This window comes from Pseudorasbora parva, chromosome 10 (assembly GCF_024679245.1).
Source record: "Pseudorasbora parva isolate DD20220531a chromosome 10, ASM2467924v1, whole genome shotgun sequence".
In the NCBI taxonomy this organism is placed as follows: Eukaryota; Metazoa; Chordata; class Actinopteri; order Cypriniformes; family Gobionidae; genus Pseudorasbora; species Pseudorasbora parva.
Genome location: NC_090181.1, coordinates 5,356,298 through 5,383,626, shown reverse-complemented (window position 1 = coordinate 5,383,626; position 27,329 = coordinate 5,356,298). Strand labels below are relative to the sequence as shown.

At 38.9% G+C, this 27,329-nt stretch overlaps 1 protein-coding gene across 4 annotated transcripts; it reads left to right on the top strand.

Moving 5' to 3' along the window:
• The first annotated feature begins 219 nt into the window (after positions 1–219).
• Positions 220–26,510, top strand: mocs1 (molybdenum cofactor synthesis 1). 4 transcript variants are annotated; one of them, XM_067454944.1, is made up of 11 exons: positions 220–497; positions 2,138–2,273; positions 7,606–7,773; positions 13,395–13,559; positions 14,967–15,028; positions 15,399–15,510; positions 17,597–17,709; positions 17,977–18,087; positions 18,187–18,307; positions 19,217–19,279; positions 25,161–25,301. In XM_067454944.1, exons 1-10 carry the CDS (start codon positions 339–341, stop codon positions 19,270–19,272), a joined length of 1,203 nt encoding a protein of 400 aa, XP_067311045.1. In that variant the 5' UTR covers positions 220–338; the 3' UTR covers positions 19,273–19,279; positions 25,161–25,301. The 4 variants fall into 4 exon arrangements, with proteins under 4 accessions (XP_067311045.1, XP_067311044.1, XP_067311043.1 ...); XM_067454943.1 differs by having other exon boundaries at positions 220–530; XM_067454942.1 differs by having other exon boundaries at positions 221–497; positions 19,217–19,264; positions 25,161–26,510.
• The last annotated feature ends 819 nt before the right edge of the window (positions 26,511–27,329 follow it).

Here is a 27,329-nt window from a genome sequence, read left to right as displayed (position 1 = left end):
AATGTAATCCATGACACAGTTGTTGAGCGTTGTGTGCAGTGCAACACAAACATCACTAGAATTTCTGGTGGCTTTTGGTATGTGTGTAACATTGGTTAGGTTAGTTTCACTTGAATTCGGACTCGAGTAGAAATCCCATAAATGTTCGTGGTTTGTAGTTCACAGTCGAGAAACTACATTGCCCGTAGTTCATGTATATTTTCCTCGACGTTGATTGGTTGCGCAAAGACACGACCCCCGTGGATGATCCAGGCGAACTGCATGTCAAGTTTATCGCATCCACAAGACGAGGAGATAATGTTCCCGTTTCAACACAGACTGCCATTTCTGCTTGTACGATGGCATTAAACTGCAGCACACTCGCTCGGCTTATTTTAGGAGCACAGACCGCGGCTGAGGCCTGCGCAACGCGGGCTGTTCAACGGACATGTGGGAGATATGGAGTGTGTCGATGGTTTTCCAGCAGTGTCACTCATGAAGAGAGCCGACAGGAGCAGGTGTGTGTGTCGGACTCTGCCACTACTGCACAGGTAACATGAAACATATCTTAAAAATGCACATGATGATTTAACTTCACAAATTAGGAGGATAAACGTGGGTTTGGGACTGCATCTCTTGCCTAAACATCTCAAACTAACTTGCTAATTCTGTTTTCATGCAACAACATTAACGTTAGTTCTGTTAGTTGGTTTTGTGGATGTATTTTTGTGGCCTTTTAATATTTATATTGTTTGTTTTCTGTGTTAGCTGTATATAAAGTATTTTAATGTGTATAAAGTAGCCCCGAAAAATATCTGGACACATGAGGCACTTGATTGTCAGCAATACTTTACAAATGATTATTTCTATCTGAAACGCACAAGGTCTTATTTATGCTTCATTCATGATTGGTTTCTGAACATAATGGTTTTAAAGTGTGACAAATTATTAATGGGTCTTTTTTTTGAACAGTTGGATCATAAGACCCTCACTAAAGTACCAAACTAGTCATGGATGTCACGTGATATATAAAAAAGGCCATTATGTATTCTCTGGCCATCAAAGTGTTTAAAACAAACTGGTCCTTTACCTACAAAATTATATATTGCTTTTTATTCAAAATTGAACATACTGTTGTTGTTAAATAAAATATTTATTTCATATAAATATAAAGTGTTTATTTCATAAAAAGAAGAAAACAAAATGACTGACCCCAAACCTTTGAACGGTAGTGTATAGTGTTACAAAAGATTTCTATTTTAACCAAAAGATGTAACTTTTTCTCAATCAAAGAATCCTGAAAAAAGTATCACGTTAAAAAAAAATTATGCATCATAAATCATCATATTAGAATGATTTCTGAAGGATCCTGTGAGTAATGATGCTAAAGATTTGATCACAGGAATAAATTATATTTTTAAGTATATTAAATTAATTGTAATTTATTAATTGTAAGTTAATTAAATTGTAATAAAATTTCACTATAATACTGTAATTTTTCTTTATTTTTGATCAAATAAATGCAACCTTGATGAGCATGAGAGACTTTAAAAAACTTTAAAAATAGTAATGTGTGCAAACATTTGACCGGTACTGTAGGGTTTTCAGGGCTGTTCAGTATCCGAAACACTTAATTTGTGCTGCAAAATAATACTAATCATCTTTCACTAGATCCCAAATAATCTTTTTGGCCTTTGTATAAAGTCTATAATATAACCAAACTTTATCCGCATACATATTGTAAACTACTGACAATTTCTGACATTTTGGTTGCATGACATTCTCAATTTTTTGTTGTTGCTGTAGAATCCAAAGTATTAGCTGTAATCGTCCTCTTCTGGAAAGAAGCGGGAATCAGCAGCTCATTTGCATTTAAAGGGACACACAAACACTAAATTTGACACAAATAAATGTGACTATATTGTGCTTGCTCAGAAATTAAGAGGAGTTACATTTTAAATGGAAGAACATCACCTTAAAGTGCTATCAAATATAAGAGAAAGTTCCTGTGCTACTTTAATTGGCCTTAAGTTTTCATGGCTGCCACACTTAATTATTCACCCGATTAGTTGTTTGTTCTCCATGAACTGTAATATAACTGTGAATAAAAACGTTTGTTCTGCTGATCTGATTATGCTTCGTTTGTTGTTCCCATCAGGTCCGAGAGCTTGTGGTTCCAGGTCATAGGCGCGTTCTGAAGGACGTCCTGCCTTTCTCCGCATTCCTTACGGACTCTTTTGGACGGATGCATAATTACCTTCGCATCTCCGTTACAGAGAAATGTAACCTCCGCTGTAAGTCTCTCAAATACACAATGCTTTTTAGAAAGACATCAGCTTCATGAATATGCAAATTAGTCTCCACCTCCACTCAATCACACCTGATCCACTCTTAACTGTAGTAAACGCTACACAATGACAAGTGGTGGACATGTTGGTTTAATTCAGCCATTAATGTTTCAACCAGTGAAAGAGTGAATTATAGAGCCTCATCTACAAGTCGATGTATCAGTAATGCGTTTTCTGTATCACATTGGACACATGCCAGTAATTAATATGAATAGCCTTTTGTTTGACTGTGTTATCAAACAGCTAATCGTGTGTTGCTAATGTTACACAAACCATGTTCCTGTTCGCCATCTCAGAGTCAGACAGCTGCCTTCAAACAATCAGCATCCTTAGAAACACGTTAAAATGCTTAGTTTCCGACATATATTTCATCATGACATCATAATATGCATCATATACATAATTGACCCAGAAGAGGTACTTACATTTTTTTTAATGAAGATAAAACTGTATGTTTGTTAAAGGGGTGGTTGATTATGATTTCATTTTTTTTTTTAGCTTTAGTTAGTGTGTAATGTTGCTGTTTGAGCATAAACAACATCTGCAAAGTTACAACGCTCAAAGTTCAAAGCAAAGGGAGATATTTTCTTTTAAATAAATGCATGCAGCAGATATTCTCTGGCTCTGTGCATCTAACAACAGTTCCCATACCAGCGGTTTATAGATTATCTTGACAGAATATGCCAATCGATAACTTGAAGATAGTTAACTCATAAATTCATCAACTATTATTCAGAAACGTCCTGTCTCATTCTACATGTTGTCAATTCTTCTTGAGTCTCTCCATCATTGTCGGACTTCGGTTAGAACTGACATTTTCTGTGTGTTTGTCTGCATGAGGTAACTGGAGCTGCTCTTGAAGCTCCGGCCTCTTCCTGAAAGGGGGCAGAGAGCAGCAGCTCATTTGCATTTAAAGGGACACACACAAAAACTTTGTGTTTTTGCTCGTCCTCAAAAAGTGACAATTTTAACAAGCTATAAAAAATTATCTGTGGGGTATTTTGAGCTAAAACTTAACCTACACACTCAGACATCAGAGACCTATCTGGTAAAAAAGGGCATTATAGGACCCCTTTTTCCCCCAAATTGTTTTAAACAAAAAATGTAAGGGATATAACCATTTAAACTGAATCGTTACACTTTTTGCTTTCGGGTCTGTTTTGACCCTGTAAGTGAATTTTGGCTTTATACATAAAATCATGCTGAATTAATTTTGTATTTTTTTACATCTGTAGGATGAAATGTAGGATTTGTTGTTACCATCTTCATTTGACAGGAGGTACAGGAGGACAGGAGGAATTTTGACAGGCAAGATGGCGCCAGGATGTTTGCCGGCTTGCCACAACCTGTCATTGTCTCTTTTATTTATAATGTTTCTTGTTTGTTTTATCGCGCGCTCTGTTTGCTCCCCGCTGGTATATGATCGCATGTCGCTGCTAAATATTCGATCCGCTATGTCCGACTGCTTACTTAGCAATCCCAGAGATGATTGGCATCTGCACTCGCATTTTGTGCCAGTCGCATTGAGGAAAATGTGTTACCTGCCGGGATGTCTGTGCCTGTGGAGGAAACGGCGAAGGAAGCGTGGGAAGCGTGCTGGAGCCCTTGTCAGATCGAAGAGGACCAGGAAGTTTCCAGTCATCGGACCAGCTTCTTCGATGGCGGAGGCCGTGGTCGTGAACTTGAGTCATTCATACATTCTGCCTGTCTTGCCGTCTTCGGCGCTGATGTCTCAGTCTTCACGGATGGCGTTCGTGAGGCGACGGTCTGCAGATCGAGGAGTTAACCATCGGAATCTTCGCTATTTACGTGACGGGAGTCCGGTAACTTTTAACGATTCCTCTCTGCGAACGTCTTCTTCAAATAATACTCTCTCTCCAGTGACAATGGCTTTGATAAATGCGAGATCTCTGGCAAATAAGACATTTATCTTGAACGAATTTTTTCTTTCTCACGAAATAGATTTTTTATTTGTTACTGAGACGTGGCTTAATGCGGGTGAAATGACATCTCTTTCTGAACTTTCTCCTCCTGGCTGCAGTTTTTTTAGTACCCCTAGGTCTGTTGGCCGTGGCGGGGGTCTTGCAGTTGTTTTTAATGACAAGTTTAAGTGTAGACTTTCACCTTCAGCGTCTTTTAGCACTTTTGAATCTCAGTTAATTACGCTGAATTCTTTTAAATCTGTGCTATGTGTTTTGATTTATAGACCCCCTAATTCTCATGGAGATTTTATACAGGAGTTTTCAGAATTTTTGTCTGGTGTAGTATCTTCTTTTGACAATATTTTAATTTTGGGGGATTTTAATATACATGTGTGCTGCCCTTCGAAGCCCCTGGTTAAAGAATTTTTTAATTTATTAGAGTCGTTTGATTTTTTACAATGTGTTACGGGTCCAACTCATGAACGCGGTCATACGCTTGACCTTGTATTGTCGTTGGGATTCGCTATTGATAGCGTGAAGATTGTTGATACTGTTTTTTCTGACCATAAGTCTGTTATTTTAAATACTAACTTTCCTTGTGTTCCACTGGCTAATACTGTTTCAGCCTCAGTTTCGGCCCGCATACTCAATCCATGCACAGCTAATAGTTTTTCAGCTGTTTTTTATGGTTCTCCTTTATTTTCATTGATAGAGTCATACTCTCCCTGTATGGGTTTAGAAGAGTTGGTCGATCAGTTTAACTCTTCTTGCTTGGAGATTTTAGATGCTGTGGCTCCTGTCAAAGTCAGGGGGAGAAAAGACAAATCGCAGCCCTGGTTGAACAGTACTACCCGTGCTCTTAGACAGGAGTGTAGGAAGGCTGAACGCAAATGGGTTAAAGATAAATTACAAGTCTCTTATGAGATTTTAAAAAACAGTTTGAACGAGTATCAAAGATCTGTTAAATTGGCTAGATCAAATTATTTCTCTCTCATCATCTCCAGAAACTGTAATAATTCTAGAGTACTTTTTTCTACTGTAAATGCTGTTCTTCATCCTACTGTGACTCCTGCACTTATTCCTTCTGCTGTCATGTGTGAAGAGTTTTTAAAACATTTTATTGGTAAGGTTAATGGAATTAGATCTCAAATTTCACCTGTTGGCAATGATTGCTTTGTTTCTGTTGCCCCTCAGAAACAATTGTCCAGTTTCATGCCCGTTTCTATGCAGGAGCTTAAGGATATAATTGCTCATATGAAGCCCACTAGGTCGCCTGGTGATGTGCTCCCGTCTTCTCTGTTTAAGCAGGTACTTGATTCAATTGGCCCAAGTATTCTGTCTATTATGAATATTAGTCTGTCATCTGGTGTTGTTCCAGTTAGTTTCAAGCACGCGGTTATTCAACCCCTTTTAAAAAAACCCGCCTTAGACCCATTTGACATGAGTAGTTTTCGTCCGATCTCAAAATTGCCATTTATTTCTAAGATACTCGAAAAAATTGTGAATATACAGCTTAATGACTTTTTAATTAGGAATAATATTTCCGATAGATTCCAGTCAGGTTTTAGAGTTGGTCATAGTACAGAATCTGCTCTTTTGAGAGTGTCTAATGATATCCTTCGAGCTGTTGATTCTGGGAATCGTGTTGTCTTGCTGATGTTAGATCTTGCAGCTGCATTTGATACAGTTGATCATAACATTCTCATTGATCGTCTTAGGGATCAGATTGGTATTCAGGGCTTAGCCCTGAAATGGTTCTCTTCTTATTTGACAGAGAGGACCTTTTCAGTCTGCTTAGGTGATTTTTCTTCTTCCGTTGCCCCCCTTGTGTGTGGGGTTCCACAGGGCTCAATACTGGGACCGATCTTATTTTCCCTTTATATGCTCCCTCTGGGCTCTATCTTTGAGAAATTTGGGATTCAGTATCATCTTTATGCCGATGATTCTCAAATTTACTTACCATTGAAACAAGGGCATAAATGTGCCATTCAGTCTCTTCATGCATGTTTGGCAGAAGTTAAGTGCTGGCTTGCGAAAAATTTTCTCCAATTAAATGAGGATAAGACCGAGGTTATTTTATTTGGAAATAAGGGGTGTGTGGATGATGACTGCCTAGGGTTGCTTCCTGGGAAAAAACTGTCTAGTGTAAGGAACCTTGGTGTTATTTTTGACTCTGAGCTGAAATTTGAGCAGCAAATCAACGCTGTCGTTAAGAATAGCTTCTTCCATCTTAGATTAATATCAAAATTGAAATCTATCCTGACTTTTAATGATATGGAGAAGGTTGTTCATGCTTTTGTGTCATCGCGTTTGGATTATTGTAATGTGTTGTATCTGGGTGTGAGTCAGGCTTCCCTCTCCCGTTTGCAGCTTGTTCAGAACTCAGCTGCCAGACTTTTAACGGGCACTAAAAAGAGAGAACATATTACTCCAGTTTTAATTAAACTGCATTGGTTACCCATACGATATAGAATTCAATATAAAGCGCTGTTGTATGTTTTTAAGTCTCTGCATGGTCTAGCCCCTGAGTATGTTACTGATTTAATCAGCCGCTGTCACTCCAGCAGGTCTCTGCGCTCAAATGATCAGTTGCTTCTTGTGGTTCCACGAACACGTTTAAAATGTAAAGGTGACCGGGCCTTCTCTGTTGCAGCTCCTAGGCTTTGGAACAACCTTCCGCTGTCTGTAAAGACTTGTCCATCATTGGGGGTTTTTCAGAGTGCGCTAAAAACGTATTTGTTTTCCTTAGCTTTTGATAATGCTTTGTAAGTTGTGTATGTCATATGTTAGTATTGTTTTTGCACATATTATTTTTAAATTTTCTTGTATACCTCATGTACAGCACTTTGGTTCCACTTGTGGTGTTGAAAGTGCTCTATAAATAAATGAAGTTGAAGTTGAAGTTACATCTCTGTTAGATTTGTCTCAAATGACTTCTGTAAAATATATTAAGCCTCGTTCCTACACTCTCACACACATTTTCCCTTCCCACTTCTTCCTTCTGCATTTTGTTTAGAAATATGCTTGTGCAAGCGCACACAATAATTCTGAAATTAAAATACAACGTCATAACCAGATTAATGTGTTCATAGACCAAATAGTCTTAAAGGACAACTCCGGCGAATTTTTACGTTTATCTTGATCGTTATATCTTTGTGAGTACAGTCTATAGAAAAATACCCGAACCGGATTGGTGCTTACAACACGGAGTTATTACAGTTAATGCCCAGAGCCCCCCCCTCAGCTAAAACGGCAGCTTTGGGGGCATAAACGTAAAGGGTATCTTGTAAATGTACATACGGTCCCTTCAAGACAAGAATTCAGAATCAATAATGATACGTTTCTTTATTTCTCAGGTCAGTACTGTATGCCACAAGAAGGGGTCAAACTCAGCCCTCGCTCTCAGCTGCTTACAACAGAGGAGTTACTGACGTTAGCCAGACTCTTCGTACGAGAGGGGGTGAACAAGATACGGCTGACTGGAGGAGAACCTCTCATTCGCCCAGACGTTCTGCATATAATAGGTCATTTTTACTCCTTTTGTTCGTTTTGTAAAGGCTTTGAACACAGTAGTGATATAGACATCTCGAAATCTGCATCTTATGTTGCATGTCGGAATGTCTGAAATTACGAAATGACAATCAGTTCATACTTTTAATCTACAATGGGTATTTTAATTAATAACTAAATGTAGAACTAAACAGTGAATTTTTTCAGCGCCTTTCAGTGTGCATAATTTTAAATCAATATTACGGTGAGACTAGCACTGATAATGATGTACCTTTTGAATAATTGTTGTTTCATTTTTGTCTTTTTCCCTTTTCATGAACATAAAAAAAAAATCTTGTTTTTTTTTGTGTAATATATTTATTTTTGTTTTCATCTCTTTGTTTTAAGTTGTCAAATAGAAAAACAGTAAAACCAAAATGGATAAACAGCTTGAATATTCAACCTCTACAAGGATGGGAATGAAATGCTCCTTTCCACTGATTGGTCAAGCGAACATTAAACAGTGCCGTCATCAGTTGTTCCTCAGTTTTGCTCAACAGAATAATAGTCATCCGCTGCTACAGTTGTGCTGATTCTTTAAGTGTCATGAAACTCCCCTGTTTTAGCCTGGTCTTTTACATAGGGGTGTGCACGAATATTCGATCTGTAATTAACATTAGAAAACTAAAAATACTATTCGAATTTTATTTTGTTAATTCGCTGGCTGTAAATGCAGTGAATCCATGAGAAATCCCTCTAAATCTCGCAGTTATAACTCAATCCACTGGGTGGCGTTGTGGAGCAGGTTAATAAGTTAAGTGCATTTGATCACAATGTCGTCGTCTGCCTTGCGATGTTTGGAATTACTTTGATGAAAATTGAAAATGCTGTTACAAAATGGAGTTACTTTTGATGAAATCAATTACTGAAACTGAGTTATAATAATATCACCACCACAAACGAGAGTCACATGAAATCCAAACACCAGTGGAATGAGCGATCACTGCTCAGGAGTGCAGGTAAGCTCATCTGTAGCTACCCCGAGTGAGAGCGAGATAACTTATGATAGCAAAATGATCTCGAGACAAATGCTTCCTTTAAAGTTCGTTGAGGGTTTATGAACAGAAAACACAAAGTTCTTCACTCAAACTTCACTTAACCGTTATCTTTGTCTCCGCAACGCCTGTCAGTGGCGCATTTTCTCAACCGAGAATAATATCATAATCCAATAATATTATATTTTCTCTCTACGTGAAAATGTGAAACAATACAAAGTAAACACATCAGCCATATCAAACACACACACAGGTCGGTAAGCTATATAGCCTATTGACGTGTGTGTGTGTGTGTGTGTGTGTGTGTGTGTGTGTACGTTCTGCACGCTAACTGACGCGCTCTGCTTTATAAGTGTTTCTTTCCGCTCGTGCTCCTTGAGCTTATAATGCTTCTGTTCTTTAGGCATTTTTTTACACACTGTTTAATGTTTTAAAAACCTTAAGATATAATGTAAGCGTGTTGTGTACATTGCCTAATCATAAGCTTGTTCAGAAATGGTGACGACATGTTTAGAGAAAAAAAGAAAGAAACATCTCTCTCATTTTCTCAAAATACCTAATTTAAATAAACAAATATTCGAATATTCGATTTTAATGAGCCCAAATATTCGAATACAATATTTTGGGAAAATGCCCATCCCTACTTTCACATCTCAGAGTTAAAGGTGCACTATGTTTTTTTTTTTTTCAGTAAAATATCCAAAAACCACTAGGCTGTTGTTATATATTTTGATCAGTTGAGTATACAATATCCCAAATGTTTCCAACTTTTTGTAAATTGTGATAAAATTGCTATTTTAACTAAGGACCGGGACATGTCAGCAAAGCGTTTGAGGAAGTCGCCTGTCAATTGCGTCATATCTGCGCTACCCTCGGTTTCGGGTTTTATTTGGCAGGAGCACTTTACTCTTAGCAGAGTAAACGCAGTGAACAAGTAAACGCACAGAGTACATCATAACATCATTTTCAACGTGCTTAAATGTATCTAATATGATAAACAGAGCTGCATTACCTCATAACCATAACCGGAAAAGCGGAAATAGTGCGGCTGCCTGCAGGGGCGGAGCCAGACGATGAAACATTCGGGGCTTAGCCCAAACCTAGGGGGGGTCCGGGGGCATACTCCCCCGGGGAGATTTTTTTCCATTTACATCAGCTAAATGCACTATTTTTCAGGCTGTTTGAGATAATAGAATGCCTAAAAATCGATATACTATCTGGGAAAATGACAAGTTACTCAGTAAAAAAAAAAAAAAAAATTATCCCATATGAGACTACAACCTGTTTGGTATTTAACTGTTCTCCAGCTGTAGTGAATCCAAAACACCAAAAATGTTAAGGATGACTAATTTTCACCCCTGGCAAATAAAAAAGGCAACCATTATCTGACTATTTTTAAGTTAGCCTGCATAGGTGAAATTGGAATTTGGTGTAAACATCATTATTAATCTTTAGAGTTCAGTTTGGTTTACTTTGTGCTTAGCTGACAAATTAGCTACATCAGAATCCATGACCAATCAGATGTGGTTTTCGGCTGCAAACTTTCACGGTTGGTTAGTTCTGCAAAGGAAATGCCCATATTTGGATTAGACAGCGCTGTGTGTGAGACTGAGAGCTTTATAATGATACCAGGCATGACATGCTTCTGTGAATGGAGACGGCACGGGAGCTCGTGTTAGAATAACTTTGGATGATTTCAGGTAGAAATCTAAAGGCGCACGGTGACAAATATAATGAAATAACCACGTTAAATGTGTAATGTTGCCTCTTTTTTTTTTGACATGAAAGCTTACATGTTAAGGGAGTAAACTGGCCCAAAATCTCAATCTCATGTTTTCACCTGTCGTGCCTCGCCTTAATAACGTTAAGTAGGTAACACCTAACGTTAACTCTAGCTATTGCTGGCTTTTTTTATTACAGTCATGTAACTCAAGTGTTACAACAGCGGATTCACAAACCTGTAACACTTTCGTCTGACGCAGAATCTCTCTCTGGCCGGTGAGGTTTAGTGTTCCTTTTAAAAAATGTGTAGTGTCCATGTTAACTATAGTTATCTACGACGCCGGTGAAATACAAAAGCCCGCCAATCCCTGATGACAATGACGAAGAAGATGTATATTCTTCTTCGTTAGTTTTTATTGGCAGTTTGGCATTGGCAAACAAGCTGAGTGATGTGCGATGCATTGCCGACCGCCACACACACGGTAATAGAGCTTTGTTTCATTTTTTGCCGCTCCAGTCTAAAAGACTGAGAGGAAAATCAAATGAAACAAAAATAAAGTTTTTTTTTTTTTTTTTTTTTTTTTTACTAAAAGATTCGGGGCTTAAGGGGGGGGGGGGGGGGGACACTCAGTTTCAGTCAATCTCATGTCAATCTTGAGTACCTATAGAGTAGTATTGCATCCTTCATATCTCCGAAAAGTCTTTAGTTTTATCATATTTATAAAAGAAATATAGGCTGTACCGAGTCTTTCCGGAAAAAACCGAGCACCTGGAGGCGTATCGTGTGGGAAGAGCTAAAGAATGACAAGCGCGCAAAGCGGTGACGTCCTCAAGCGTGGAGAAACCCATCTATCTCAGCTAATACAGATAATGATCCACAATCAAATCTGAGGGAGAAATAAATTGAACAGGAGAAACGGCAACATCAGGACGTCCGTCTCTGTGGTATGTAAGTTACTGTATTTAATGGCCTCTCCACATTTCTGTGTCTTTACTCGCAGTGTATGAGGACATGATTCGGTTTATGGACTATTGTATGCGACTAGACCTTAGAAGTAGCAAGCAAAGCGGTTTTGCACGTCAGAATACTGTAACGATATACAGAACAACAATGGAGTAACCGTTAGCGCATTTGAATGACGAAGCGCGCGATCGTGTTGTTTACTGATGTTTACTCATGCGTCCGTAGCCAAAAGCAGAGACATTTGAAGTTGATTTACTCACCGGCTGCTTCCAAAGCAGGACCGAACCTTTATCGCTGGGACTGCTCCGTCAAAAACACACTTCTTTGGCATGATTTGGTAAAGTCCTGACAGCAGTGGCGTGTAAATCCACTTTGAGACGCGACTGAAACGATGTTGTAAAGCTTCCCGTCATTTCTGCGTTCAAATCGGTTCAAATGCAGCGCTGCCTTCCCAGAATGCTGTGCTGAAGCGTTGAAGTCGCTCGACGTCACCCATAGGAATAAAGTGGAGCGCGGACGACTGGATCTGCACCTGAGAGAGTGTTTACGGCGTGCATTTCCTCTCTCTCGCTCTATTCACGCGCGCGCGCACCCTACCGGGAGAAGAGCCCGTACAGCCCATACAAGGACCTTCCGATCTATTTAACGTCAAGTAGACCCATACTCGAAAAAAACTCGCCGAAACTTGTGAGAAACCGGAAGGAGTATTTTTAACACAGAAATACTCCATCAAACGTCCAACATTAGTTTTTGAAACTTTGTCTATGTTTAGGATGGGAATCCAAGTCTTTAACAGTGTAAAAAGCTCAGTATGCATGAAACAGCATTTCACCCCCCCTTTAAGCCCAATTAGCCACCCCCCCACTCCGCCCCTGGCTGCCTGGTGACTGTTCCCGTCCCGTCATAATAAAAGTCCCGGTGCTCGCGAGCCGTGTGTTTGTATAACAATCGCTCCAGCAGCCGTGCTCAGCTCCACAACACTCGGTCCTGCTCTGCTTGACACTACAGTAACGTTAATAACTGCATCAATGAACGTGATTTCTGCCCAAGTCCTATTTTCCACCAGCTCAAACCCAAAACCACCATCCAAGATGCTGTGCTCAAACTTTGTGTCATCAAACTACGCATTTGTTTTGAATAGGTGTCCTCCAGCGGACGGAAAGTTGCATAGTGCACCTTTAAAAAAGGCAAAACAATGTGCATGTAAATCTGTGGAAATTTGGGAGTGTAGAGGGTGGGAAGAAAGGGAGAAAGCAACCAATAAAACAGACCTACAACACACTGATTAAAGACAAACTATCCAGCCACGGCAGCCAATCTCCACTCCGAATTAACACGCATACCTCAGTTATTGTAACGTTAGTTCCGCTTTGCTTTTTAAACTGGAAGAACGAAATAACCACCTTTTCCTTAATAATAAACATAATGAGTGCAATTGTTGTTATCATTGACGTGCAACCTGTAAATATCTGTTAAACATCTCAAATGTTTAATGTAAAAGAAATGTGTTTTTGACCCTTTTAAAGTGATTATTACAACTACATCCCCTTTTTTCAACTGATGACGACACAGTTTGATGTTTGGTTAACCAATGGGATGTTTAGTTCCTGACCATGTAGAGATCGAATACTCAAGATGTTTATTTGGTTTCCAATTGAGAACGTGTGAATACAAAGAAAAAAATATGAAAACCGACATTATTTGATTTATGTTCATGAGAGAGGTCGAATATGTGATAAATGAACGGTTTCTTCATCTTCCCATTTTAAAGACAAAAACAATTAAACAAATTTGATGTACTGCATGTACATGTTTTTTGCTTATCGGCTAATATGCTGAAAAACAAGCATGACAAAGCAATGCTGCTGCCAGAAACGCTAATTAAACAGTTTCTCTCTTTTTTTCTTTCTGAAAGCGGAGTTGAGGAAGTTGGAGGGCCTGAAGACCATTGCAGTCACCACAAATGGCATGAATTTGAGCCGGCTGTTGCCCGGATTGAAGAAAGCTGGACTGGATCTACTCAACATCAGCCTAGACACCCTGGTCCCTGCCAAATTTGAGTTTATCGCCAGACGAAAAGGTGCAAGTAGCTGTTGATCAGTCACTGATTAAAGAAATATATAACAAGTGAACAGATACATACAAACACAAAGCTCAGAGCGCAAAGAACACAGAGTTTGTATTCCTCCAGGACAGATGTAGATAGGTGCAGATAGACAGCATGAGGTGTCCTGGATGAAGGAAGGCAGACCATTGGAGGTGTATGTCTTGCAGAACAAAGGTAGAAGCAGATCATAGAGAGCAGTTTAGCTCCATTGTTGATCTCAAATGTAGTTCACTTTAAAATGAAAATTATGATTTACTCCTTAAGTCATCCTAGGTGTAAATGACATTCTTCTTTTAGACGAACACATTGTTATATTTTAAAAATCCTGATGCTTCCAAGCTTTATAATGGGAGTGACAGGGTCCATTGAGTTTGAAGCGCATAAAAGTGCATCCATCTATAATAAACGTTCTTCACACGGCTCTGGGCGTGAATAAAGGCCTGCTGAAGGGAATCGATGGGTTTGTGTAAGAAAAATATCCATATTTAACATGTTATAAAGTAAAATATCTAGCTTCCGTCAGACTGCCTTCCATATTCAACTTAAAAGGCGTAACTGGAGCACATCACATAGCGTTTTGATCTGCAAGAGGCGTTACACTTCCTGCGTGATTTAAATATGGAAGGCGTTCTGGTGGAAGCTAGATATTTTACTTTGTTAAAGTTTTAAATATGGATATTTTTCTTACAAAAACCCATCAATACGCTTCAGGAGGCCTCTATACAGAGCCGCGTGGAGTATGTTTATTATGGATGGATGTGCTTTTTGAGCTTCAAACTCAATGGACCCATCAGGATATTTTTTAATATAACTGTTCATCAGAAAGAAGAAAGTCATAAACACCTAGGATGGCTTGAGGATAAGTAAATCATGGGGTGGTTTTCATTTTTAAAAGTGAACTAATCCTTTAACAACAGGATTATGAAGATGTGTAGTCAGTGTAAGAGCTCCATGTTCTCGTTTTAGAAACACAAACACAATGCAGAAGAACAAAAGGGTACAGTGTAACTCCATCTGTAGGGTTTTAACCCAATTTAAGTCTTCCATTATTGGGTCAAAATGTTTATCTCGGCTAAATTAACACGTTCTAATCAGAAGCAGTTCAGTGAAACTTTTTGTCAGGCTTTGAGGGGTATTTGATTTTTAACTATTTATTAATAAACCAAGTATTTAAGCTGTATAGTAACAGTATTGTGACAACTAACTGATGCAAGAAACCATTCCAGAGACGATTGAACTGCATGTTCTTACTTGAAAATGTATTGATATCATGTTGATATACGGGTAAGGAATTTACCTGTCATATATTTGTAAATGGTATTGCCTTGAATATGCCTACAATACTTTCTAATTGATGCTCAATATTGTTACCACTTGTAGGGTTTCATAAAGTGATGGAAGGAATTGAAAAGGCTATTGAAATGGGCTACGATCCAGTCAAGGTAATGTTGCTTTCGTAAAACATATGATTTTGTAATCCCTTTTAATTGTATGACATGTTCGGTGTTTAAGAAGGTTATAGCTTCAGAAACTGTTACTGTCAAAAATAACCAAATTCTGAAGCACCAATAAACTCACCTGGCAGTGTTTATTAACCAAATTTCGAGTTACACTTCGGTTAATATTCAATTTCTTAAAGGGAAAGTTCACCCAAAAATAAAAAATCTGTCATTTAGTCACCTTGAAGTTGTTCCAAACCTGTATGAGTTTCTTTCTTCTGCTGAACACTGAAGATATTTTAACAAAACGTTATTAGACCCCATTGACTTCCATATGACTGATATATACCGGTAACTATATAACTGTTCACAGGTGAACTGTGTGGTCATGAGAGGTCTGAATGAAGACGAGTTGATTGACTTTGTGTCACTGACGGAGAGGAAACCATTGGACGTGAGATTCATTGAGTACATGCCTTTTGATGGTAAGCGAAAGTCAAAGAAAGAAATCTACATTGTACACTTGTTACAGGTTGTAGTATAATTGGCACTGTTGTCAAGGTCGTAGTTTCTGGCCCAGTTCTCTAATCGTATCAGTAGTGGAGATTATTCTCTTTCCAGGTCATTTTTTTCTCAGGTTTATCCTCAGAACACAGTAACGGTTCACATTCTGGTCAAGAACAGTTTAAGTCCTATTCTTTCACTGCTAAATTTGTTTAACAATGTATAGAAACAAGTTTCAATTACTCTTACTGCATGACAGTGACAATGAAGAGATTTGAGACACATTCATTAGGCTGGTCTTTGTGTGCCAGGAAGAGAGATTGATTCTCTGGAGCAGGAGCTGTTATCCTCAGTGTTTGAGGTTGTTGCCCTGAGGGTCAATTATACAGCAATCACTCCAATAGCAAACTGATTAGATACTGTGATCAATTCGGCGTTTGTGAGATGTGCAAACAATGACTCATCTAATCTCACTCGACACAAAGTGAAACTATGAATGACTACATAGACTTCAATTTAAGCAACAAAAAGACTTGTTTTAACTGTTGTATTTTCATTGTAAGGTTTAGAAAGGTTGAGATAAGCACTGAAAAAAAATCATCTAACAAACTCTGACATTTTAGATACATTTTCTTTCTTGTTTTGTAGTTGTAGTGAAAGTTTGAGTTGTCATTTCGTTTCAATCAAGCTAATTTCGGAAACTTTCCCGGCTCAGGTTTTTAAGAAGTATTAATTAGTATTAGTATGAAGTATTAAATATATCTCAGTATGATTTTACATTCTGGTTCTTAGCGAATTTTTATTTTGCTATGCTAATTTTTAAGGCCATATGGTTTGATCCCAGAGATCTGGGGATCTCAATGCAGCTCCATATCAAAATTGATAATAATAATTATCCCATATAATAATTTTCAATGGTTGAAAATCAAATTTGGGTCTCTTGCACACAGAAATTAAAGGTCCCGTTCTTCACATGTTTTCAAAGCTTTGATTGTGTTTACAGTGTGCAATATAACATGAGTTCATGTTTCGCGTGTAAAAAAAACAAGCGGCAACCTCCCGCGATCTCTCTTGAAGCCAATAAGGAAGTAATGTAAACTGCAATTCCTCAACTGGCCACTAGGGTCAGGCTCCAGTAGGGAGCAGAATCTCATTGAGCCCCATGTTAAAATTCTCAACTTTAAAGCTACACTGTGATATTTTCCCCCATCTAGTCGTGAAAAAGTATATGACCATCCAGTGAATAATAGTTTCTGTTCCTCTCAATTTTGTTTCAACTCCTACGGTGGCCGATTTAGTCATGGCTTCCAGTTCGACCTCTTCGGTGAGTGTTGCGAAATATTAAAGATCTAGGCAAGGCAAGGCAAGGCAAGTTTATTTGTATAGCACATTTCATACCCAATGGCAATTCAAAGTGCTTTACATAGAAATTAATTAAAATAGTGGTAACAAATGCATGAGAAAAAAAAGAATACCATATGGACGAATAAAGAATTAAAAACAAGCATAGTTAAAACAGTCGTAAAGATATAGTAATTAAAATAATAATAATAATAATAATAAAAATAAATAAAAAAATCTAACTGCAATATCTCAATATCTCTTTAATATTGAGTTATAGGGATGCAAGTTTAGGGCAAAAAAACACAAGAACTGCTTGTTCCCATTTTTGAACCGTCACCGTTGGAAAATAATGAAACAAATTGCTAACGTCAAAGGGTTTTACTAAAATACCTAGCAATATCTGTGTAAAAACATTATAATGATTCTGGCATCTTTCTAGTCATTTTCACCAAATCTCAGGTAAAAAAAATTGTCATTTTGAGCCTCCTCTACAAATCTCTCTCTCTCTCTCTCTCTCTATATATATATATATCCATGCCATTCAATATTTGGACTTTCTCCTTCATTTATCAATGTCTTTCACCAGAAAAGAAATGGACAGCATCTTAATGAACATAATCTGCCATTTAATCCATGTTTGGTGAAATCATTTCTACAAACAAAAAAAGTAAAGCAGTTAAATGTTTTTTTAAGCAATTATTTACACTTTGGCTGTATGTGTAGGCAACAGATGGAACTTCAAGATGATGGTGAGCTTTCAGGAGATGCTGGACCGTATAAAGCAAAAATGGCCCAATCTGGAACCTGTGCCAGGAGAGGAAACAGACACAGCCAAGGTCAGCCCAGCTTCAGACTGCTAAATAAATCATTGGCCACGAATCATTTTCATTCTTCAGCTAATTTGAAAATATTTTTATTCTGGCTCATTGCTGAGGGTCATTCTACATCAAGTTTTTGCAGCGTTACTCTGCAGTTATTATCTATCGGTTTGTAACTTTCCCATGTTATTAATAGGCCAAAAAGCAGAAACATTTCTTCCATAATCTTGAGTCATGAAGTATCAGGAGCCCTCATGTGTGTATTTCTTTGTTGTGCACTCACAGGCGTTCAGAGTACCAGGATTTCGAGGCCAGCTGGGCTTCATTACCTCCATGTCGGACAATTTCTGTGGTTCCTGTAACCGTCTGCGCATCACAGCCGATGGCAACCTTAAGGTACATGTGTGTTTGATGTTCCTTACACACCCTTATGCTTCTCACCTGTCTACTCAGTGTTGCTTTGTTTTATATACATGTGTCTGTGTGTGCTATTAGGTTTGTTTGTTTGGGAATTCTGAGGTGTCTTTGAGGGATTTTCTGCGCTCTGGAGCACCTGAAGAGGAACTGCTGCACATCATAGGGGCATCAGTCGGGAGGAAGAAGAAACAGCATGCAGGTAAAGGCACACACAGATAGAGGCTTTATCCATAATCCCCCTATACCCTTAAATATGGCACAGCTATTTTAGTGGGGTCTAAAACCATGGTGGACGTTAATAAGTGCACTCATTGAATCCCACAATGCACTGCATTAACAAATGTACTCTCAATGCATGTCTCTCAATGCATGTCTCTCAATCAGCTCCCTAGTTCAGGTTTCAGTGCACTAATCAGGACACAAGTCAATGGGCCGACTTCCTGATTAGTGCCCTGAAAACTGAAATAGGGAGCTGATAAATAAAACCCAAAATGCACTGAGTCAAATGAATTCCCGCATCTGACCAGTAGATGGCACCGCAGCTAAATCAATCATCCATCCGTTTTCCAAACTGCTGATTAGCTACATAACATCATATGGATATAAATTCCTTTTCAGTTCATTACATTGTTTAATTGAGGTTTATACATGCTAGTTTCCATGGCAGTTTTCAAGATACAGCTTTTAATTATTACTGGAGCTGCCAGCTTGCTAAGTTTCAAATGATTACTCAACAGGAAGCACAAACTCTGAAAGCGGCAGCTCTTCTGGTGCGCTCAGTCAGGCTAAATCCGAAATTGCCCCCTATACTCTCAATTAGGGCATTATTTGAAGGAGCAGCCATTTTGTAGTGGTGCCTAAAAGCGTAGTAGACTTTATCGAATGCACTTATTCTCTCCCACATTGCACGCGTACAGCCGATATACAATCAAAGGCTTTTCGAATTCATTCACTCGTTTTCATTCACTTCTTCAAGTGGACTGTTAGTGGAGTAATTTAGAGTATACTGAATGAGGGTATTGGGGTGATTTTAGACACACACACACACACACACACACACAACTTCATGCACTTTCTTTGAATTGAATATAACATTTTTTTTCTTCAGGGATGTTCAATATATCTCAGATGAAGAACAGGCCGATGATCCTCATTGGTGGGTGACGTGGCTGTACGTAATACACTTCTCACCTCACTCACTCTCCTTCTGTCCTTCTCTGTTTTCACTCATAGGGTTGGGGTGTCCAAAACAATGGCAAGCAGAAAAAAATCGTTCAAGCAATTGACAAAAGTGTTTTATTTTAGAAGGAAGTATGTGATAAAAGTGTGACAGCAGTACCTTTACACTTGAATAAGTGACCTTTCTATATTTTTGAAGTGCTGATCTCGGTGAATCATGCAGTTCGCTGAGATTCATTGAACGTGTCTATGGGTTTAACCTGATCTCTTAGACATTATTAACTATTAATAATTTTAATTTGCAATGTGCTTGTAAAAAAAAAAAAAATGTGCATGTTTAGCCTGAATTTTGGTTGCATTTCCACTGTTCTGACCAGCGTGTGCCATTTCGAATACTTCGATACAGTGAATCATTTTGAGCTGGATTTGGTCTCTCATTACTACACCCTGCTGTAGCTCTGGTAGGAACTATTTTAGTTGGCAAAATGGCAAAATATACATCAGCTGTGTCCAGGGTACAGGCCGCTATTTGTTTCAATTGAGAATACTCGCACTTAAAGGAACATGCTGACTTTTTGGGACTTTATACACCGTATCCCCCAGAGTTAGATAAGCCCATACAAACCATTTTTATCTCTGTGTGTGCCATAACTCTGTCTGACGCACCCACCGCTAACCTAGCTTAGCACAAAGACTGGAGGTAAATGGCTCCATCAGCCTACTGCTGCCTACTTTAAGTGATAAAATGACACCACATTTACATGTTATGATGTGTACAGTGCCGTTTCTAGGCATAGGCAAACTAGGCGGGCGCCAACAGCTGGGGGGCGCCAGTGAGCCCCCGCCCCAACAAGATTTTTTAGTTATTTCATATATATTTTATTATTAATATTTCGTACTTTTGCTATTTCAAGGCATTATGATTAGTTGCGATTATTGGAGTGAAGTCGCCATGGTGATATTGCGCTGTTGTAATGAAATGAGATCATGTGTAGAGGGCGGCAGGGAACGTCGTCATCCGTGGCGTTGTAACGCTTGTGTCCGAGTGAAAAATGCGGATAGCTCACTTATGTAACTGGAGTGGATTCAAACACGGAGGCGATTAACATCAAACAGATCGCACTTTATTCCCCGCTGAACTCTCATCACAAACTCCCTTTCCGTCCACAGCATTTCTTGAGAAAACAAAATAACTGACTGTTAGCAACAGAAAACAGAAAATAATCCCCACACATGGGAGCTCAAGACTCAGTGCGCACATACACAAAAGGCAGACTTCGTTTGCAGGGAGCGCGCGCAACTCTTAAAGGGGCCACACTATATTTCTACTCGTTACAGCGTGCTTTAGTTTCATCATCATGAAAATGTCAAAGCCATCAGGGGCTCAGTATCGTAAAAAGAAAAAAGAGGAAATATAAAAAAGAAAGCGAAATATACAGGTATGTTAGCCTACTCATTGGTTACTTGTTCTCTACTAAGCTGGTCTCTCTATCATAACGTCGAGCAAAACATTACACTGAATATTAGTACTGGACGGACCACACGCCATGCTCATTTCAGGTGCAGAACATTATAGCATAGTTCATTTGAATAAAAAAATCTTTACATCAGAAATAGCTGTTTAGTGTAAATTGATCAAGTAGGCTAATACTGTCATAACCATGGGTGTCACTAGGCCCATTTTTATGAACTTATGCCTCAGCCCCCCCTAAAAAAATATGTGATTAACCTTTAAAACGTAAGTTATATGAAACTGGCGCGAGGCTTCAGCTACGGCTTCGTCCCGTCTTTTAGTCTTTGTGCCACTGTGTTCTTCAATCCACAGCGACGCCGAGTGACATGGTTTTCAAGCTATTGTTATCTAATTTTTTGGCCTTCAGAACATCTTAAAATACACATATGTAGATCATAGAAATCAAAATTTTCTCGGGGGAGCATGCCCCCGAACCCCCCCCCAACATCTGTGATCTCAGTGATAATAAACCAAAGCTACATTATTGGATTAATGCATGTACATAGGGCTGCAGCTATCGATTCTTTTTGTAATCGATTAATCTACCACTTAGTCGATCGATTAATCGGATAATAATTACTTTTTCTTTATTAAAGAGCAATAAGAGACAATAAGACGGGTATCTTAAAATTAACATCTAATTTGTTTTCTTTTTAGAAAAATTTAGTTTTATTGCTCAAATTGCATACATTAATAACTGTGAAACTAAACAATTTTAATGCATACAATTGCCATATTATATTAAATAAAAATCTATTTCAAATTACTTTAAAAAGGTAAACATAGTTCAATCTAAAACTAAAGCTACAACCAATAAATCTAAATAGTAGTAATATAAATAACAATAATGCCAATATAAATAATATAAATATTCTATAAATAATATAAATAACTAAACATTGTATTTCTGTTGTGCAACTTAACTTTCATGTTTCAGCTTCAGCTCAGGCATGACATAAGCATTTACTGTCTTATTTACTCCTTTACTGGAGCAAAACATATTGGACAGGTTAACTTGGAGCAAGAGCTGTGCGGATCAGCTCTATCGTCACCGAATCAGCTGTTAGAAGCAAACCATCCATCCGCACCAGGTGGTCACAACTTCAAATCCTCCGTGTTAAGCGCGATGCTATCGTCACATATTAGCTACACTGAAGTAGGTTGCTAAACAAAACAAAAAAACTTATTTTGGCAAAATTACATTTACATAAACCAGGGTCGACAACCTATACATCACACGGAGGAATAACCGCTAGAACGTGATCAAACGCGAGATATGTTTAATTCAGTTAAAGTACATCACACATGCTGATCTTTTGAGCTAATCATTCATCATTGTAACACGGCTTGTTTTAAGTTAGTAGCTATAAATATGATTTAAGTGTGATATTTAAATTACACAAATCAATGAAAGCACGCAGCTCCGAGCTCTGAAAGCACAAGCGCTGCACATCACACACACACACAGCGCGCGCGTTACAGCTTGTTCTGATGTTTGGGGGGGGGACATATGAATCTTGCCTAGGGTGCCAGAAAGGCTAGAAACGGCCCTGGATGTGTATAGTTTAAGAGTGTAACGGTACATGTACTGAACATGTAATTGGTTCAGTACAAGGCTTTCGGTTCGGTGCACGTGTACCAAACGGTTTTGAATGCAATCTTTAACAGTCAGCTGCGGAAAATGCTTCAATCTGAGTTCCCACACAAATATATTAATGTGACCGATCACAGTATAGACGCATCAGTTGAAATGGCGGCGTGTGAATAAACCTGAACTAATATCTCTTAAGGTATGTTGAGATTACATTACAACTTACTGAAACGTATTATATGTCGTGTAATCGCTCAGTGTTTCAACCGCAAAAAGACAATAGCTTGTAAACTTTTACCTCAAGTCATTCAATGTCCACAGTGTCTACTAAACCTTTTAGTGATGTCTTAATCATTTAATGTGTTTAAATAAATCGGTCATGAAAATGACAGCCGTGTACTGTGTTTAAATGATTATATTTCAACAACAATAAATAATTAATTCAATTTAGAAGTTAATGCAAAAACTGCTTAATGTGAAGCTTATGAGTGTTAAGCTAAAAATAAATAGCAACTGAGTTTAGGCTAATGGTCTGGGCTCTGTTCTTAACCTTTAATATTATAGTAATGTGCAAGTAAGGGCTACTTATATAGTTTAAAGCATTATCTTAAATGTATTTAATTATTTAAAAAAACTAAGTTTTTTAAATGGACAGACACTTTTTTTTTGTAAACCACTGTTTAAAAAGCAATTCTGTAAAACTGCTGTACCGAACCATGACTTCAAAACCGAGGTACGTACCGAACCGTCAGTTTTGTGTACCGTTACACCCCTAGTATAGTTAAATCATGTACTTAGACTGGACTGAAAATGAAAAGCTGTGATTTTCTAGACCGATATGATATGACTAGGACCTATACTCTCATTCCTGCGAAATGATCAAGGAATTTTGCGTAATGATCAATGATATCACGCAGCACCTGAAGGAAAATAGGCCCCGTCAACATAACCAATGTGACAACCTGCTTGCACACAGAGCATACTGGGGACTATTTTCAGGCGCTGCGTAATGTCATGCGCCGCTGCACCATGGTATGTTGTTCCATGTTCCTTGATCATTACACAGGAATGAGTGTGTAGGTCCTAGTCATATCGGTCTAGAAAATTTAAACGTTTCATACTGAGTACACGATGTAACTAAAAACATCACAACAAATGTTGGAAAACGTTATTGTGTGACTTTTTGAGCAGTAGGCTATATATGGAGCCATTTACCTCCAGTCTTTGTGCTAAGCTAGGCAAGCGGTGGGTGCGTCAGACAGAATTATGGCACGCACAGAGATGAATAAGTCCATACACACCATTCTCATCGTATACCCCAGAGTTAGATAGGCTAAAGTCCCAAAAAGTCAGCATGCTCCTTTAAGCTAAGCTAACACTACGGTCCCCTGAATCACACAGCCAATATTTTAACAATTCATAAAAGATTAATCACTATCTGCAATCATGTTTTTTTGCAAAGCTAGTGAAATACTTGATGCTAGCTTCCATGTTGTTAAAACATTACAATTATTATTGTAAATTATTCATTTCACAGACCCCTATCAATATCCAACATGCATTATATTGCCAAAAGTTTTGGGACACCCTCCTAATCATTAAATTCAGGTGTTCAATCACTTCCATGGCCATAAGTGAATAAATTAAGCACTAGGCATCAAGACACTTTTACAGACATTTGTGAAAGAAATGGTCGCTCTCAGTGAACTCAATCGTGGTACCTTGATAGGTTACCACCTATGCAATAAGTCCATTCGTGAAATTCTCACTACTAAATATTCCACGCTCAACTCACAAAAAAAGTCAATATCTACAGACCTCCAAACTTGGTGTGGCCTTCGAATAGCTCAATGGGTTTAACAGGAATGGGTTTCCATGGCCGAGCAGCTTATCCAAGCCTTACATCACCAAGTGCAATGCAAAGCATGGGATGCAGTGGAGTAAAGCAGCCGCCACTGGACTCTAGAGCAGTGAGACGTGTTCTCAGGAGTGACCAATCACGCTTCTCTGTCTGGTGATCTGATGGACAAGTCTGAGTTTTGTGGTTGCCAGGAGAACGGGACTTGACTGGCAAATGTAGTGGGGTGGAATGGAGTGTCAAATGTAAAGTTTAGTGGAGGGGGGATTATGGTGTGGGGGTTGTTTTTCAGGAGTTGGGCTTGGCCCCTTAGTTCCAGCGAATGGAACTCTTGATGCTTCAGCATACCAAGACATTTTGGACAATTTCATTCCTCCCAACATTATGGGAACAGTTTGGGGATGGCCCCTTCCTGTTCCAACATGACTGCGCTCCAGTGCACAAAGCATCGGTCCATAAAGACATGGATGAGTGAGTTTGGTGTGGAGGAACTTGACTGGCCTGCACAGAGTCCTGAGCTCAACCCGATAGAACACCTTTGGGATGAATTAGAGCGGAGACTGAGAGCCAGGCCTTCTCGTCAAACATCCGTGCCTGACTTCACAAATGTAAGAATAGAAGAATGGTCCAAAATTCCCATAAACACACTCCTAAACCTTTCCTGAAGAGTTGAAGCTGTTAGAGCTGCAAAGGGTGGGCCGACTCCATATTAAACCCTACGGATTAACAATAGGATGTCACTAAAGTTCATGTATATGTTAAGGTAGCCGTCCCAAAACTTTTGGCAATATAGTATATGTAATGTTTATTACCCACCTCTGTTCACTCTAGTAAACATATGCATTTCCCAGCAGTGGAGGATTGATGTGTAGAAGTACAGTATAGTTGAATCTGTGTGTCCTTGTCTACAGGTCGAGATTGCAGCTGGCTGCTTCCGGTGCCTCTTCCTCTCATCCAGGACTCAGCAGCCTCTGCTTCAACCCAGTCATTAACAAATCGCAGGCAACACTTCTGTAGTGATGTCCATCACAACAACACAAGCACTTTGGTTAATGATGAACAAGCTTTGACTAATTTTTATAGAAAGGATTATCCCATGACGAGCATTAACAATCTAGGACGCATCCGTGCAGCTTCAGTGGCACTTTGCAGTGACAGGATGACCGAATCTTGTCCTCAGGTAAATGTTGGTGCCTCAAGAACCCCTCCTACACACATTTTGCCCTGGCTGTCTCACTCACCAAAGCTACAATCCAAAACATTGACTACTGTCCCATTTCTTAGTGCACTACTCTCGACATCTAAATTTAGAGATTTAACTCTGCAGATTGCACGCCACTCCCACAGAAAACCCCCTGAATGTGGATACGATTTGAAAACGCTACGTACAGACGCACAATCGTCCAGCTCTGATGGGACCTCTGATCGGCTGACCCACACCGATGCTCAGGGTAAAGCCTCTATGGTCAATGTGGGAAGCAAGGCGGTAACTTGTCGCACAGCCACGGCCTGTGGCAAAGTCATCCTGGGCCCAAAAGCTTTTCATCTGGTCCGCGCCAACCAGCTCTCCAAGGGCGATGCCCTAGCGGTAGCACAGCTAGCGGGCATCATGGGTGCCAAGCAGACCTCATCCCTCATTCCCCTCTGTCACCCGCTTCCTCTTGACCACGTTTCCGTTACCATCGAGCTGCTAGAAGAGGGACATGCCGTCATCGTAAAGGCAACCTGCCAAACCGCGGGCCGCACGGGAGTGGAGATGGAGGCCCTGACCGCCGTCACGGTGGCATCACTAACCCTCTACGACATGTGCAAGTCAGTCAGCCATGATATCGTTATTACTGACATTAAGTTGCTGAGCAAGACGGGTGGGCAGAGAGGCGATTTCCAACGCTGACCGACTCCTAAAGAACGCACAAATCTGACCTGTTTGAATGTAGCGTAATTCTTCTCTAGTCTAGTGACATCAGTTTTTCTCTAACAAAATGTGCCTTCTGATGCCTCTAGCTAATCCACTAATTATTATTTCAACTATTCCTGTGTCTATGACCAGCATGAAATGTGATTTAATCAAGCAAGAACACTATTTTGTTCTAGATTTATTTTGACAATGTGTAGCATTCATAAGTGTCACAATGACGCCTATTTTGCTATGAAAAGTATTTGCACACCTGAGCAAAAACTAATTGTGGTCAGGTTATTCATGATTTAAAGGAATGTTTCACCTTTAAAAAAAATAAAAAAAAAGATGTTTTGAAAAATGACATCAGTGGTCAGCCTGTATATTTTGGTCTATATGGTCAATGCCGTCTAGTGTTGTTTGGACCCCAGTGTTCTTCGAACTACATGAAGACAAAACTGCATACAGGTTTAGAACAACACTAGGCTTGAGTAAATTATGAAACTATCCCTTTAAGGCAAAATGCAAACGACGAGACCTGGAGTTACCATTGGAGTTAGTCATCGACCTGAAGTCAGAGGGTTTGGGGTTAACCCTTATGTTATGCTGGGGACGTTTTCATCCACTATGGGGAGCTGTTGAGTCTTAATCTGGCCACAACTTTTTCTGGAATGATTTTTGGTGACATCTTATTTTTGACATTTTGGGAAAATGCTTTGAAAACATTTTTAAACGACACTGTGGGCAATCACTACCCTTTCATTATGTTTGAATTACATTATGCATTAACATCCACTAAATTAAACTGGAAAAATATATCAGACAAATATATATATACTTTTTGCATACATCTATTAATCAACCGTAGTCCTGATCAAAACTACTAGATGTTTAAAATAAATCCAGGATTTTTACTCTTTAATTGCCAATGATTTTCAAAAACTGATTTGGGTGAAAAAACAAACACAAAATCACTTATTTTCAATATAATTTTTTTTAACCTCTTATCACAGTGTTGGGCATGTGAAAGATGCAAAGCCAGGACCACCATATCATGCATTCTTGATTATTGGGGGTTTCTCTGGTGGGAAGATGTAAAAGTAATTGTTTTACTGTTGATCACCAGGTGGCACCATTAACCCTTTAGATAGGCCTGTGCAAAAACAAACAATAGCTTATTTAT